Here is an 18,090-nt window from a genome sequence, read left to right on the forward strand (position 1 = left end):
CGTCTCTCCAGAAAGTCATGTGACAAATTCCAACACTGCTATTGGTTTTCTTAGGACCTCATCTCTCTTTCAGTGAACTACATTGTAAAATTGGAGGTACTATGTGTGGAAGGGCTTCAAGTGATGTGTTGCCAAATGGCAACATTATGCCATAGAGGGTTAATATATCCAGCAGATGTATTAGGATGCTTCCCTCTGCTGCAGAAATCGGAGATACCAGCGGCTTATAGCCCTGTGCGGCTTATATATGTACGTTTCCAGTTTTTTTTTTTTTTTTAGATGGGGCTTATAGTATGGTGAGCTCTATAGTCTGGAAAATATAGTAATTGGCTTCAATGTATTAAGTCTTAACATCCATCCATCCATTTTCTGTACACCCTTGTTCCTAGCAGGGTCAGGAGGAGTGTTGGTGCTTATCTTTAAGTCTTAACATATATATTTTTTTTAAATATCTTGAGTGTTGGATTACTAAGCAGAATGTTTTTATTGGATTATTGCACATGTGGCTTTCAATTTATTCTAAAAAAAAATGAATTTAAAATTAAAATATTAATCTGAGTGTGATAAATTATAGATATTTTTTTTTTTTACTGTGGGTGCTGCAATTAAGCAGTCTATGCATTAGAAGTTATTTAAGCATGTAACTTAAGAATTTTTATATATTTTATATTTTTACATTAAATATGTATTTAAATTGATAACATTTTTAATTAGTACTCTAGAACTTGCTGTTTGTCTGGAGAACAGTTCTGACACTTTTTTCTTAGTTATTTTATTAAATGGAAAAGACCAAATAACACGTGCTTTAAGTAAGGCAGACGTGTTGATCTGCATACGTCAAGAAATGTTTTGAGGAAAATAGCTACTTTAACTACAGTGAGAGCCACAATTCAAGTCAAGCTGTGCCATACAGCACTGGATGAAAATCTTTGTTATATTATTAATATAATATTAATATTATTAATATTAGTAATATTTGTTATATATAATATATATAAAAATCTTTGGAAATAAAAACGTCAAAACACATTGGTAGAGAACAGCTTCAAATTACCCAGTGTGAGAAGATGAAGCTACAATGAAAGATTAATTCATCCTGAGGATATTAGCAGATCTTTTATCAAGGATGCCAATAGTTATGAGAGATAGTATAAAGATTAAACAGTGTTTTGTCCTGAAAGTTTTGGTACTTTCTGCTGATTTGATCAAGCCTGGACAACCAATTAAAATGCACTCAAAACATTTTAAATTATCCTCCAGGGACATGCCTTTCTGATTGGCGTAAATCTTCTATTGATCCCTAGCTCTGAGCCTCCTCTAGTAGCTCGAACAGGCGGCTAAAAAAAAAAACTAAGGTCAGCTTTGCCATTTGATCACTCATGCCTTTGAATAGACTTTGGCTTAAGTAGGATTAACAGCTGACTTTTTACCCCATGTAATTCATGAATTACATAAATCAGTAAACGTGTTGCAGAAGGTAAAGCACTTAAGGAAGTCTTGTTATTTAGATCTAGAATCTTTAAGCTGTTTGCTGTGATGAAGACTCCACTCAATACTGTTGATCTAAAAGAACAAACCACGTGACAATTTGAAATGTTGCAACCAAAGAAACACATTTGTACGTCTCTGAGAGTGATAATGACAGTAATCTTGCATTAACTTGAACTCTTCTTAACAGATTGAGTTGAGACAAATTCTGATCTACTGTGACCCTTACATGGCTGAAATGGAAAACTGCTGTGAGCTGCTTGAGCCAAAGGTAAAATGTTTTCATTTTTCACAACATCTTCTTGCAACAAAACTGCTGGGTTATAACAAAAATAAAGGATTTATGCTTGGGTAGTTTGAAACAAACATTTATGTTCCAGTTTGTCAGAAGAAATGGTAAAATATTGAAATTTTTGCCTGAAAATATGATGTCAATGGATTTTTGTTGATGACTGTATTTCAAACCGGAGAAAGAGTCTGCTGCTTTTTTTATTCACGTTTTAAAGTTGCAGTAGGTAACTTTTACAAAAATGTACTTTTTATAAATTTGCTGGAACTGTCACTGTGTCCTGACAGTGTAATCTGAGACAGTGCTAAGACCTGATGAGTTGTTTCTGATGGAGCAGTCAGAAAGTGTACGTCTGCAGATATTAGTAGGACCTCAGGGAGGAGGCAGATGAGCTTGATGTTTTTACAGATTATCTGTCTCAAATTATGCTGTCAGGACATAGTGACAGCTTTAACAAATTTATAAAAAGCATATATATATATATTTTTTTATAAAAGTTACCTACTGCAACTTTAATTTGAAATTAAGGTAGCAATTTAAAAAAAAGTGTAGCAAATTCTAGAAATGGTTAATTCCACTTTTCTGTAATTCAAATCGAATATCCTCAGAGGAAGACATTTGTTTGTGGTTTATCAGTTGACATTAAATTTCTGATTCAGCAGCTTTTCTTACACAGTGGAATAATTAAAGTATAAGAATTAAATAAATTTGTTTGAAAATTATACCCTCCCTGAAATAGAATAAGAGAAGTCTTCCATCACAATTAAATCAATGAGAGCTAATGTTATAGTTATTAATGACCTTTTAACCTCAAACAATGTGTTCATGAAGATGCAGTCAACCTAGTGTAAAGTTACTCTTAAGGAGTTGAGGCTCCTGTTGGGAGCCTATCAGCCTATTAATCAAACAGGAGAGGCTACATGTGGTGAGCTGGGTTACACTGTTGTTAATTCTGGGAGTATTTTTCTGCTGTGAAACAAACTCAAAATAAAATGTCTAATTGGTGAAATTTCTGTACTGATCCAGTGTGGAGTCAACAGGACATTTATTGGGACCTCCCCTCCTCTGGTTACAGCCCAGAGTCCCCTGATGCCGTCTCAGCCGACCTCACAATCAATTGACACATGTCACTGTCCAGGAGAGAAGGTACAATCAATTCCTCCCAACAGGAGCCTCAAATGGACTACAGGGTAATGGTTACTGTAAGTGTGCCAGTTCTGATTTGACATATCATGTAATCATTCCCGTAATTATGTTTCTTTGAAAGCCAACCAAAAGCACCCGCCATCTATTAAACATTGGTGCAATTATTCTGCACATGGTGGACATACAGTGTCCAAAGTGGGGGAAAAAAAACAAAAACTACTTATTTCACTGCAAATATTAATCTACTTCTAAAATTAAAATTGTGTTCTTCATGCTGCTTATGTTCAGTTCCATATTTAATTTTTTCTACAACTGTAAAGACTAAATATCACATCCAGAAAAACTACATACCTTGAAACTGTGAAACATAAATTAATCGCAATCAGCCTTACCTTAAGTTTTTAAAGGCATATGGAAATAATAATAATAAAAAATAATAATTTTATTAAATAAAAATAGCTTTTTGGGACCCATTCTCTCACTGAATATAGACTCCCAAATCTGGAGAACATTGTAGCATGTCCTAAAGGCAACACCTCTACATTTTTCAAATTTTTAAGGAAATAATTTTCTACTTTACTAACCCACACCCCCCCAAAAAAACAAAAAAAAACTAAAAAAAAACAAAAGTCTTTTACATCAATATGTTCATTTGAGGTTTAGTGACAGAAAAAAAGGATATAGTGAGGACTTCCTCTTAGAAGATCATCGGAGCGGGACATGTTGATAAACAATAGTGAAGGTTAACATGAAAAAAAAAATGTCTCCTCACTCATAAAAACAGTATCTCTATTGGGAACCTTTTTGCCCCAAGATTATTTAACAATTGCAATGTTTCATGAAGGAACCCAAGGCTGAAAAACAATGACACACCTAAGACAAATAGCTTGAGCTGGGAGTCAATAGCCACGGAGGTGACCATGAGTGTTTGCACAAAGTATAACAGGCAAGAAAGTAATTTCTATTACAGATGTTTAATGGCGGTAACGAGTCAGTTTTTTTTTTTTTTTTTTTAAGTGAAGAGTCGATATGATTTTTTTCTGAATTTGAATAAGTAATCCCAGTCAACTTTAAATCCACCAGAGAACAGTTTACTTTTAAATGTTTCTAATACAAATGCATCTTCTAAAATATCTTACTAATTTGTGCTTACAGGAAGATGCTGGTGTTCCAGGTGTGCTTGGGCTGTTTAAACAAAACAGGGAAAAAGGAGACAAGGTAAGGACAACATTTGAATCAGTGTTAAATAAATGTTGGAGTTTGAAGTGTTCTTCCATTTTAGGTTAGCCAGTTGGTCAGTTCCACACTCTGCCATAAATGACATTGCTTTTACTTCCAGATACATTCTCGTCGGTTTTGTTTTGCCATATTTCTTTGTGAATTAATTTATTTAGCCAGTGCGGCTAGTTTTCCAGGAACTCTGCACGGTCTGAATGTCAGGGTAGACAGCAATTTTCTGTAGGACAAATTTATCCTTGAGTGTTCAGGAAAAGAAAGGATCCATCTCTCCCGCAGAGAGCAAATGTCAGTGCTGTAGTGTCTGGCAAAGCCTCATGTTCTTCTGTCAAGGTCCTTCAGTGAGGCTACCATACAATTACCTCCACAAGGTGAAATTTCTCCCAACTCACCCAAGGCGTGTGAATTGGGAAATCATAGATTTGTACAATCAGTAGAAAGCAGGTATAGTTTGAAAAGAGAATGCCCCTTTTTCATGACAACTCGATAGACATGTTGAATTGTAAATTGTAAATGCCCACTTACTGAAAATTGTTGGTGTTATGTCAGCTGGAGGACATGGAGGGAAAAAAAAAGAACAAACCATTGAATCCCCAGACAAACGGTGTTATTTTTCCCCAGATGAATCCCATTGTTTGGCCGATTAAATCCCCTTTTGACTGTTCATGCAAAGTTAAAGAAGGCTGGAAAGGAGAATGCATTCGACTACGAATGGTGGCAGTACTGAGTGTGTGATAAGACCAGATGGCTTTTAGGGTCACTCTCCTAATTAACATCGTGTAGTTGCGGTATTAAAATATGTAGGATTGTTACTAGAACTTTTTGTCTGAGAAACAAAAGTTTCCTCTTTAATTGAAGACTCAATCACCTCAGACAAACAATGCGTCACTTATACCCGGTATATGTTGTCATGCTCACAGTGCTCTCCAAACATGCCATATAACCCATCTTAAAACAATTTTAGATATTCTATGAAAAATATCCAAATGTGTTAAACATTTCCATACGTTATAACTGGCTGCTCATTGTTTTTAATTGAAAGATAAGCTATTGCAGTGTTAGTAATTAATTACTAACTAAATTTATGGCTAAAAACGACAATTAGAAACTATGTGACAAAGGATAGAAAAATGAAAATGCTGGTTAAAAGATTATTTTTTAATTGTTAATTTTTTTTTTCCTTACTTGCTTTATTTAAAACAGTACAGCTGGCATCTCCACTTAAAAAGAAACTCTGTGTGGTAAACCCTCCCTGGATATAGTTACAAACAATTAAGTGTTAGATTGGGGAAAAAAAAATAGATGAACATACACCACCTGATTTAAAGACAGTAAAAAAAAAAAACTCCCAAAAGAACGTTGTTAAACATTATGCCACACGGTTTTGTACAGTCCTCCTTTAACTAGCACGACCCACCTCCAACTTTCTGGCCAATAAAATGGAGACACTGACGAAAGAATGCTAAGCTACAGCTATTTCAGAGGATTGTTCTAAAAGCAGATGCAAATAAAAATATTTACGATGCACTTTACTTAGCAGCAACTCAAATATATTGTCCCTTGTCACTGATGTAGCCTAACATTAAGTTTGTGGAGGGAGCCGCAGTGTGCACTGTTCAGACTTTTTTGTTGTTAGAGTTTATTCAAGTGTCACATTTTAATAGTTATGACTGTTCCCCTGTTTTTCCGAAGTACTGAAATAAGAATGTCAAAATATATATTTTTTTTTTCCAACAAGTTTGACCTCTATTATTTTCTCGTTTTCTACAAATGCTTAATCTTCAAATATTTTTTAAGACTTTAAGGACAAAATGATATTTAAAATGACATTTAATCAAATCTGTTTTTTTTTGTGTAAATGGTTTGATATGGATATGAAGCAGGCTATTCATGAATAAAGGTCAATCCTTTAGTATCAATATTGTCATTGATTGTGTGTGCTCACTGGCCATGAGTCGGTTTCTCACACCTGAAATCAAATTTCAGGTCTTTATTTAAAATCAATACTTAGCACCATTTGTTTACTGACCAGACCACAAAATTGACAACAAATCCCATTACAGACTTTAACACAGAATCGATCAAGTTAAGGAAAACATGCTCAGGGACAACACATTTAACACTATGAGCCCTGCTGTAAAAAAAAATTGTTAAGAAATAAAGAAAAAAATGTATTCCTTTTTTTTCTTACTCTTTCCTGTTTTCACACTAGTCTAATTTAACGACATGTTCTTCTGAATGTAGTATGTTTATCAGAGTGTGCTGTTGAAGCAAAGACAAAATGACAGCCACTTGAGAAAGGTATGTAGCGGGTATAGTAATAACAATAATTATAAGTCTTCAAACAGAGTAAACAGGATCTGAAACATGGAAAGAGTGACTGGCAGTGGAAAGGAAGAATCCAGCCAAGAAACTCTGAAAAACCAGGAACTTACATGCTGAAGTTTGGGCGGTAAAATGACAAAATAATCAGATAAACTAATCGGTGTCTGTGTGGAACATATGTGGCAGAATGACAGCAGGGAAATTAAGGGAGGAATACCAAATGGAGCTGAACAAGATTCCAATGTCTAATAAATAGATAAGGAAAAGGTCCGACAATAACGTAAGATAAGTACAGTTAATTCAAAAGTACACAGATCAAAAATGGGAACACCCTTGTAACGATATTGAACTGACTAAGATAATGCCTACAGACCATTACAGAACAACAAGGAAATTATAGAAATGACCCTTGGTGACACCAAGAGTCATTTCTATCTATCACTCTATTGATTTAGATTATGACATCCATTTTTATTGTTTATCATTCCACCTCTCTTGCGCACTGTATGTTGTCAACACTTCGGTAAATCTGTTTGCACAAAATCATAATGTCACAGTGCAATCTGGTCAATCTGAAGACAATGATTCTACAACATAACTAACAATTTTCTGTTTAATTATGATCTCTGTTTTTGTTTTTTTTTATTATTTTGTTTCTCATGTATTCCCCTACTTTGAGTAATGATAGGTTAATTCGCTCCAATTTACTCTTTGTTTACAATAAATTTGCTAGCTACTATTTCTCCCATGTAGTAGAAGTGATTGCGTTTAATAGATGCACACAAGAAGCATGTTTAAAACGTGGAAAAAGACAGTAGCTTGAGGTTAATGCTGACATAATGACTGTTTGGAAAGGCCATATTTAAATTACAATTCAAATCAACACTTTAAAAGGCACAGCAGCAAGAGTGCCTCTCAAACCATTAGCGCAGAGCGGTGCTTTGAGATAATTTAATGCACCTCATTTGAAGTTTTAATGAGTCTAAACAAACTGAGTTTGATGGGTTTAATAAAGTGATGTAAATAGTTTTGATGGTATATTCGCCAAACGCATTGAAAGGGTGGTTTGATTTAATTGAATAGACAGGGATTTTATGGTATGATATGATATGAAACCATACACTGCACTATAAGTACTTAGCACAGTTGGAATATGATCATCATTCAGAGCGAGCAGATGATAGTTGGAAACAGCAGAATGCCACCGATTATGGGGTAAAAATGCTTCTTACACCTTGTTAAATTTGCATTTGTTTCTCTGCAACCACTGCTGTTATAAAAACCTCCATCAGCACAGATGTCATTTCTTTTAAACCATCTGTTGAATATCACATGATATCCCAAAACATCAGGCTTTGTGTGAGCAGCGTGTAGCCGCTTCTTTTCTTTTACTCACTCTGACCTTTCCTGTCGTTAACTCCACAACTACATTATGAGGGCAGCACAATTCTGTTAAGTCATACTGATTTCTGAATCTCCAACGGAGATTATTACATGGATCTTCACTCTTAAAAAAAACATAAAAGGAGTTAACAAAAAAAGATGAATAAGGTGAGCTCGTAATACTTTCAATTAGCAACAGGAGCATCTAATTCGGTGGGAGATTCAAAAATAGTGTGAGTATACTCTATAACAATTTAGCTTGACTTTGTAGAGATTAATCAAAGGCATCTGGACAATTTGAGGCATTTAAAAAGCCCATAATGAGAGCTGCTGGGCAATCATCATGACCTATACGGAGAAAATTTCTTGGGAAAGTGTGAGGGGATTACTTCCACTGTGCTACTCCAATGGAAAGTACTATCCCGCATTACAGTGAGTTTGATGGAGGATTCTTATGCAGTGCAAGGGGATTAAAGTGCTATGATTAATCCAGAATCCCCCAGGAAATTAAACAGATAAGTAGTGGGTTATAAGAATGCAGCTTACTTGAAAGGAAATCCATTTTCTTTGGCCTCGCACATAAACCCTGCTATTGCTAGCTTTACAGCTCCTGCATGTACATGCAAAGAAAAAAATAAAAGTTTTTTTCCACTTTTATAATACATTTAATTTATTTTGCACAGTTCATAAGTCTGATGCTCTCGTGATTTCTGTTTTCATTTATACTCTTGGATTAAATGAACACACATTGCACCTGTAAAGTGAATTGCTGTAGGAGTTTTAGTCTGAGCAGTATGTTGCTGACCATAAATTTTGATAAGCTCCCGAAACCGCTCATTGTTTCTGTTATGCTCATCTGTGTTAAAATGTTATTAGGTTTTCCTGAGAACAGGTTTTTGTGTCAGAGGCCTAAAACGAAATTTGAATGACTGAAGGAACAATGCCTAATATGCTTTCCTCACACTGGGTTTATCTTCTTGTTAGTGAGTGACATTAGCAAATGGGAATTCTTATAATTAATTTTAAAACCAAACTACATCATTATTCATATCTTCACACACGATATGAGTCACCTTCATAAATGCAAAAGTTACACAGACTTTCTTTTTTTTAAATAAAAGTAGCAATAATGGTCAAACTATTATAAAAAAAATAGCAGCTCAGCTTCTGTGGTGGGCTGCATTTTAACCTAGAACTGGTACCTTTAGATTTATTTATTTCTTGTCCAAAGAAATGTGCAGCATCTGCCTATTTATGTATCGTTCGTTCTTTCCATTCTTCATTCACTCTTTTTTATTCTCAAAATATAAAAAAGTGATTGTTGTTTTTTTTTTAATTTTTTTTTATTTTTATTAGTTTTTAACACTTATTTTTCATATTTTCAATTTTAATTTCTGACCAAAATTACGAAATGGAAAAACAAGCGCAGGGCCAAACATAGTCAAACTCATCCGCTCTTTTAAGATTCTTCCAACCCGACCTCCTCATAGTCTGTCATGAACCTTTGGCCATTTGATGGTCCTGTCAGAGAATTACAAATTTAATGGCAATTTTTGCTAATAAAATTGTGAAAATTTGAATATACATTTACTATGTATATCAACCAAAACCAAAACCCTCTCTAGTGCCGAGTCTCGCAAATGTCTGCAAATATGTCTGTAAATGTTTGTAAATATTCTGTCACTCCTTTCCAATCAGTTTAGTTTCCAATGCAAATCTCTGCATGTCTTACCGGTGTTGAATAAGTCTATAATCATATTGGTGTGTGTTTCCAGCTATGCCATTGTGTTTCCAGATAACCTGCACTATTACGTGCAGGACAAATTTGCTTGTCACGAGAATTTATTAAATATCAAAATCAAATTCTGTTCATCATTTGAACAGACAAAAGCAAGAAACTTTGGCAAGAAGAGTGCAAATTTTAAAAGAGGTTCATTTGTGGTTTTTCCACAAGCCATGTAGGAATGTGAAAGAAGGTGATCTGATCAGATTAGACCAAATATGAACAAAATTAATTTGAAGTAAAATTTTGTCCATAGGCTTAAATACTTTTACAAGGCACAAAATCCTTTCCATTAAAATTGATGTCAATACCTCCTTAACTCTTGTTCCACATTGCCTATGAACATATCCAAATCCAGTATTGAGCGCATGTTTCTCTGTTTTCAAGTTGATACAGTTATCATCACAGTTGTTGGTGTAATACAATGACTCTTACAGTGATTGGGATTAGCATTTTGTAGTTGTTAAGAAACAGTATACCAGTCTGCAGCTGCTGAGCCATAGTGTCAGCAAGAACTCGTGTGACAGCTGTAGTAGCAAGAGCACCGACGCAATGACAAGCCTCCATAATGCTATTCACTAATGTGTGAATGAGGGACCTTACTCTAACCTTTGTCCATGCTGTTTTCATCACAGTGGGACACACTGGGAGGTCAGGCTGCCAGGAAGCACTGGACATAACTTTGGGGTGTTGCTTTCTTTTGTTTTTGAGTTGATGGAGTTAGATGCTGCTGCTGTAACCGAACCAAGTTTTCGACCTTACTGAAATAAATTGAAGTTATGTAGGGGACAGGGATGCTATAAACTCACTAACCCAAAACATGGGTGCCTGTTTGTCGGAGGGTGGACTGCATACTGCTGCAGAGATGCATGTTTCAGTTCCTAGCACTGGCATTTCGGCCTTGGCTGTGCGCCGTGTTGGACATACTTGGCATTCATCCTGGGTGGGGGCCAGAAAGGAATCATGTCCTTGTCAATGCAGCACTCACGTCTACTGGATGTTTGAGCTGTTTGTGCAAAGGGGGTTAGGATCTGAGTGTGAACAGCTCTAAGCATACCCAGTTGATGAAGCCTTCTGCTGCTGTGTGTGAACAACAAACGACTTACATATACAGCACACCTCATAATTATTGGCACCACTGCTGAAGATGTGTAAAAATAAAGTCATCCTTGCTTCTATGTACATTTATTGAGTGGCAAAGATTTCTCACATTATTTTTTTTATTTTTTTTTTTTTTAGGTTACTAAGACTACAATTATTGCCCCCTCATACGTTTGACCTACAGCACTGTTTTGCCAGTAAAACAGCACTTAGTCTTAAATATAATTTCAACAGGTGGAACCATTGATGCTGAATCATTGGTCATTCCTCTCTAGATCAGCAAGAGTCCTGTGTCCTCTCTTCTGTTTTTCTTTTTTTCCTATTCTGGTCCTCCACAACGTTTCTTCAGGACTTAGATCTTTGCGTTGAGAAAGTGATAGAAGAAGGTTAATTACATGTTTGGTGAGCCCTTTCTAAGTTGATTTAGTCATACATCTTGGATTGTTATTTTGCAGAAAGACCCTAAGGCTATCGATTTTCGTCTTTCACAGGTCACTAACTTTTTATTTAACATCTCCTAGCTCTCAGGGCCTTTCAATGTGAAACAATATAAACTCAGCATCACACATTTTCCACCACACCTAACAACGGGCATGAGGTAGTTTTCCACATATCCTTTGTTGTGTCATGCCAGACCCACCTGGAGTGTTTGTTGTCAAAAACCGTCTTGTTTCATCTGAGCAAACTATACTATTCTGATTAATGTCCCTATAAAGCCGAAACATTTGTGTTTTGAGCATTTGAATTTCCACCACAGCTCTTAAACAACCAGTATGAATATGGATAGTTTTTCTATTGAGATCTAGTAAACTTAAAATGCTCTTGTTCTCAGTGAGCATTGAGAAGTTTTTTTGTTTTGTTTTTGTTTCCCTATCTTGTCATCTTTCTCGCTATGGTGATGGGGAGGCAAGATAAAACTCAGTGGCAAGTGCCTAAGAGAAATGTCCCTGTGTGTCACATCATATTTACAGCAAAATGAAACAGAAGGTCACTGAATTACTCATTTAATATCCCTGGAAGCTTTGATCAACTGAAAATGGTAAAGTATATGTCACAATATATTACAGTTTTCCCCATATTTTTTTATACTACTATTGTTAGAGTTGCCAGTTATAATATTGCATAAAATACATATATTAAAAAATATTTTAAAATGTCTTCGTAGTAGAAGCCATATTCTTGTAGATTTAATTGTTCTTCCAGTAATCTGCCGTTTTATCAAGCCTTGCATCAGAGATGGCTGTCTTAATCTACTACAGTTCCCCTCTGATAGTCAGGAACAACCGCTTGCTGTACCGCCAACACGTTGGTAATCTCTCATTGAAACTGAAGCTGCCCTGCAGCCTTTTTATAACATGGAACAAGAAAGCATGGGGTGTGTTTCTGGGTTAAAAGAAAATAAGTTATAATATGTAGAATATTGAAATTTTTAGATAAGTGTTAAATTTTACTAGATTGGGTGTCTTTTCACTCTGTACAATTCAGACTTCCAGCACAAGTCCAACTCCTGTCATCTCCAGAAACACTCAGATGACTCTGCAGTTGTCGGGGGTGTCGGAGATGGACAAGAGGCTGAGTACAGAGAGCTGGTGGACCTCTTTGTGGCATGGTGTGGGAACAATCATCTCATCTTAAATGCAAACAAAGCAAAGGAGATGATTGTAGATTTCAGGAGAAACAAGGTTAGATCAAACCCTATTTCTATCAGACTGGACTGGAGACACAACAGTGAAGTTGCCTATAAGAAGGGACAGAGCCGACTGTGCTTCTTGTCGAAGCTAAGATCATTCAAGGTTTGCAGCAAGATGCTGCAGATCTTCTATAAGTCTATTGTTCAGAGCGTCATCTCTACAAGAGATCTTTGCTGCCAACACCCATCGCAATCTACAATAACTCTTTGAAGAATTTAAATTAATATGAGTTGCAACAACATTTAATTTCCCTTTTTTCAAGCAATAAATATTTATGAATACAAATAGACCTTCCACAATAGCTTGTAATAACTTTGTCTGGAAATGATTAAGATAAAACATATACATATGATTTAAAAAAAAAATGCAGGTTTTAACAATGTTTACATTTTTTGTGGAATAATTGCAGTGAATTACCACAACAAAACGACACAGAGCGTCGTTAGTAATATTTTTAAGAACAAATTTTCTTGTCATCAGGTTATCATTTTCCACAAATGTCAACATCCTATGAAAGAAAATGTATCTATCCTCTTTTTGCAAAAGATTTACTTTTTCTTTTTTGTCAAACCTGGAAAAATAAGTGGGTGGCTCTTTAAAATTACATCAAATTTTCTATAGCACTATAAATTGTCTTTTCAAAAGGTTATGTCTCTTTCGATTGTAAAGTTTGCAGACCCCTGTACTTGATACTATCTACATGCATACCAATTGGGTAGATCCTTTGGAAATGGGCTTTTGAAACGTCAGCCAATGGGATTATTCTCGAGTATGGGAGATGGCTTAATCCAGGATATTTTTTGCACTGACGACATTGAGCTTATACCACGGTGACTTATTTCCTCACAAACCTTGATACATGGGGTGGAAAAGATCAGAAAAGAAAGCCAAACTGATTCATTCTATACATGTGAATTGTTAATGGTGTTGTTATGAAATATATTTGACTGAGACAAACATTTTTACACTATTTGGGAAAATGATTGAGAGCAAAATTGTCCCCCATCTGTTAATACAATAAATGCAAAGAGCCAGTTGGCCTGGACACTCAAACAGTGCAGCCTGCTTGAGCTATGGGATGGCCGAGGTCATCCTAGTGTATGTCTGAGTTGCACACTAATAAAGACTCAACAAGATCCAAAACATCTCACACATTTCTGGCAGAGTGTGTGGAAAGCAGTCAGCTAGTAAAGCTCAAGCAGCTTATTCACAAGCTGCATATAATCTCACATATGTTACAAACTTTACTAAAGCTGCAGTTCTGCAGTTATATGTGAGCTTAACCACACTGCAAGGAAACTGATATGTAGAAAATCCCCCCCACCCCCAAAAAAAATATTTCTGTGAAAATTTCAAGAGGCCATTTTGTGTCTTATACACTTTCAATCTTGTCATTGCAGGGGGAACTTGGATCAGAAGGTCAAAAGGCAATCGATGGAGAGAGGGTGAGTACTGATATCTCCAGCAGACATATAGTCCATACACAGCACATCAACAAGCTCCACTTTATTTTGTCAGGCAATCAATTCTTTAAGGCTTTTCATTTTTTGTGTGCCATGTCCTGGAGGTATAAATAAAGCTGTTTTTTTTGTTTTTTTTTATTATGTGTGTGGCTTTTCTGTCATATCTCAAGTAGTAAGAGTGTTCTGGATTACACTGTCCTTGCACCAGAATTAATTGATATGTACAGAATGCAGCCATAGACTGGCATACCAATGGACTGAAGTAATTTTTCTAATTACCATGAGATCATTCTCTACCATGTTAAGGTCATTCTTTATTGCATGCACTCAGATCTGGCTGCACTGATTAAACTAATGTGTGGCGGTGCTTAAATATTTGTGAACCGTTTCATAAGTTCCAATATATTTACAGAAACAGACATGTATTGCTGGAGATTTACATGTTCAGGAAGTGGAAAGGTCTGATTCATTTAAATAAATCAGGGAAAAGGTTTATGGTTTATGTTTTTTTAGAAAATATTTCAAATCTTTGTGGCAGATCCTTGTAAATATCCATAAGCAGGCGCTAACTGCTGGTGGTGTTCACAGGATGAAAGTGATTGGAGACGCTGGTTATTTATTGTTTTTATTACTACTTATTTATTTATATATTTTTACAAAAAAACTATATTTCATAAATGTGAAACTCAAAACATAAATAAATGACGACCTCAAGGAAGGGTTCAATCCCTGCCAAATGTCAGAGTTCCACTGGGCAAGGCACGTTGTCGTCCACTTCTCCTTTTGGTGTACGTGTCTGTGCATTTGTGAGTGGAGCTGGTAAATGTGGGCATAGTGTAAATGTATTGTGAGTGTTCTGTATCACATAAAAAAAAACTAAACAAGTTCAGCCTGTATGTTATATACCAACATGGACCAATAATCTGTAAAACATGATGGAGTTGGGATGCTGCATTTAGAGATGTAACAATATTGTTGTTAGGTTGCTGAGTCATACGACCTTCATCAGTTTGAGAAGTCTTTGGGTAAGAAAATCAATGCTAATTAATTGTTCCTTACTTAGAAATTTCATAAATGTGAAAGTGAATCCTTTTTAAAACAATGAAGGTGGGGTAGTTTGGTTGAATAAGTATGGAATGTTGTGTTCCCAGAGTTTTAGGAAGTACTGTGTGAAAGGCACAATATTGTCTAATACCTTTGTTTTTATTTTGTTTTTTTATTAATAAAATCAAGGCAATTTTTTTTTAAAAATGGAAATGCACTTGTCATCAGAAATGATAATTATGGTAAATGTTAATTAGAATTATTTAGTTTTTAAATATGTTCCTCTTAAGTGTCTTGTGCTGAAAAAAAAAAAAAAAAAAAAACAAAAAAAAAAAAAAAAAAAAAAAACAAGAATTAGTGTTTCCATTTATTGAAACTCCGAAGGAAGAGGTACAGATGGTCAGAGTAGTTCCATAAAGAAATGTTTATTATAACCATGTTACATTTTAGTTAACAAAAAGCATCACTGGAAGTCAGCTATAGGTCTGTAGTCTATCACAGAGAGAGAAAAAAAGAAGAAAATAAAAACAGAAGTGAACGTACATCCATCAACCGCAGTTCTAAAACACATGGCCTGTATTGTGTAGATTATTTTTGTGCTACATAAACCTTTCTGACCCACTGGAGCATGGGCAGCAGAATGTTGGCAAAAAACCCAGGTTCTGTGAGTAGGGGAATGGAAGAGGTCAGAGCTCTTTGTCCTGCTTGGGGAGGCTGCTGCAGTCAGGGAATTGTGTTGTCATGGGGATGTGTATTTTCTCTTCAATATTGTTTTGGCTGGTGGTACAAGTCAGCATGGTAGGGCCTAAAAGATTTGATACATTGTTCCACACTCAAAAGTCATTAGAAGCTGACAAATAAAAATATGCTTGTATTGATGCAATTTCTAAGGTTAGCTTCATCAGCAATCTCCACTAATAATCTGAGTCGAGATCTTTTTTTGTTTGTTTATATGTGCTTGTTGCACCTTTGAATAGGAGCATTTTAATCACTAGGCATCATTGTCACTCTCAGCCTGAGCTGGTAGATCATGTTCCTCTGTTTTTGTTGACTGTAGTGGCTTTTATTTGATAGTTGTCAGACAGGAAAGTGGGTTGTGAGAAAAGACATGCAGCAAAGGTCTTCAGGCCAGGAATTGAACCTGTGACGGTTGCGTCGAGGATTAAGGCCTCCACACATGGGCCGCGCTTTACCCTTGCACCACCACCACACCCCGAAAATGATCTGTAGTTAAGTAAGCAATTAAGTAGATCTAAAACTATCGAGGTTCTTATCATTTTCAGGACAAATTTACATACATTTACAGACTCAAATTCCTAATTTCTAAAATAAAAGTCAGATGTCGTAGTTGACACTCTGCTTTAGCGTGCATTCACACCAGCTGAATGCACTCTAACGTTAATAAGGTGTATTAAACACCTCTGAGGCATGTAGTTGTGTGCTTTTTTGACTGCATAACTTCCAGCCCTGACCACTTGTACCAGCTTCTTGTTGCAAACCTGAGATAAAAGTAACTGGAATTGAGCAGTAAACCAATTAAGGTGAAAAAAAAAAGACTCTGAATTGGCAGTGTCTAAATTCAAAGCATTGGTTTGTACCCCGACAACCAGCGTGGGCCCTTTTGTTCGAGCATAAGTACCTCCTGACATGTTGAAAAGCCAGTTGACGTCATGTGACCATTTGCATATGAATGACATAATCAGGTTTATTTACAGAGGAATCTCAAGACCACCTAACTAGAAATTAACTCCATGCACATCAAAGACTGACTGATTTGTAGTCACAACATCACACAAACTATAATGGGAGGCTGTAAACTTGTGTAGTGCCTTGGATTGTACACAGTATTTACTGATTGGAAGAGGTGCCTTCAATGATCAGTTGGAAAACCGCGGAGCTCTTCAGCCAGGGCTCCCCTTGACTTGATAGCAGCACATAAAATGAAACCAGCTGAAATCACGCTCACTGAAACAGTTTGTAACTTCAGAAAAACTCACAAAATCATTTTAGGCAACTTACTTGGATCCTTCAAAGACAAAGGCGTCTTTAAGAGGTAAATAATTTGCCTAATGTGAGGCGGATAAGTCTGCTGATATTTTTTTATTTTATTTTGTTTTATTTTATTTGTATTTTAAGGTTGCCCTGCTTCCTTCTGCTCTCTGTGGATGCAAACCAGAAAAATACCCGATCAGTATTCAGCTATAAACAATGAAATTGACAATCCCATTTTCGCCAAGTATCTTGTCATGAGCAACAGTTCCAGGAACTCAAATAAGTTTGCCTGGAGCAGTAATTGTTTTTGAGCTACAAACATCCCTTAGCTGGTTGTCTTTGCTTTGGTCATGTACACATGACTCACTATCTTTGCTCTCCAGGTAGTCATTTTCCTGTGCCCGAGGCAACTTTGCCTCTGGCAGGTGGGTTTGTCCATCGTTTTAGATATGTATAATGGAAGAAAAAGATGTCTCTGAAATGTGTTTAGAACTGGCGACCTTTGCAAAAGCAGCACCGGCTGAACCCAGAGTGAAATAGTGGCTGTATCTTATTCATCTGACAAGTGATAGGAAGTGATATGCTGACACCTTTATTTAAAGCATTCTTAGTTGGAAAATGCACTGAAATTAAATGTCAAATTTATCTTTCCGTTTAGTGATTCTTAAACTTTAAGCTTCTTTTCAAACTTTAATCTTTATGTTAACATCCAAGGCTGCATTATATCAAGAAAGTAATTGCAATACTCTTGCTTAAAATTGTAGTTACAATATTGATTATGATTTATAAATCATAATCAATATTGATTATGATTGTAAAGATGATTCTTTCTCATCTTTACCTTTGCACAATGTTCCAACCACACCTTGTGATCATCAGCATTTCAGCCACTAGAAATGTACATCAAGTGTGAACATTAGAGGCTGTTAGAGTCCATCCAGTAGGTTAAATGTACTATCCAAATGCATTCCATTTAGGCATTAAGAGGCCGTCGGATATAAAATACTTCCAGATGTTGCATCCAAGTAGCTCTTTGTATCTACAGTATTGCTCACACTGCTCTTACGAGGGTGACTGTAATCCGATATATTATGCTGACTGGACAGGGTGCCAGTAAATCACAAGGAAACACAGAGACACACAAAATAA

General features: G+C 35.9%; 1 protein-coding gene across 4 annotated transcripts in view; it reads left to right on the plus strand.

Moving 5' to 3' along the window:
• Positions 1-18,090, plus strand: part of LOC103134185 (collagen alpha-1(XIX) chain) — a 135,912-nt gene that overhangs the window by 25,247 nt on the left and 92,575 nt on the right. For all 4 annotated transcript variants that reach the window (XM_016668466.1, XM_016668465.1, XM_016668467.1 and 1 more), the window contains exons 7-10: positions 1,679-1,759; positions 2,804-2,923; positions 4,079-4,141; positions 13,843-13,887. In XM_016668466.1, coding sequence (XP_016523952.1) covers positions 1,679-1,759; positions 2,804-2,923; positions 4,079-4,141; positions 13,843-13,887 — 309 coding nt within the window. The remainder of the gene's footprint in view (positions 1-1,678; positions 1,760-2,803; positions 2,924-4,078; positions 4,142-13,842; positions 13,888-18,090) is intronic.

The sequence above is a fragment of the Poecilia formosa genome, unplaced genomic scaffold (assembly GCF_000485575.1).
Source record: "Poecilia formosa unplaced genomic scaffold, Poecilia_formosa-5.1.2 Scaffold15, whole genome shotgun sequence".
NCBI classification, from domain to species: domain Eukaryota; kingdom Metazoa; phylum Chordata; class Actinopteri; order Cyprinodontiformes; family Poeciliidae; genus Poecilia; species Poecilia formosa.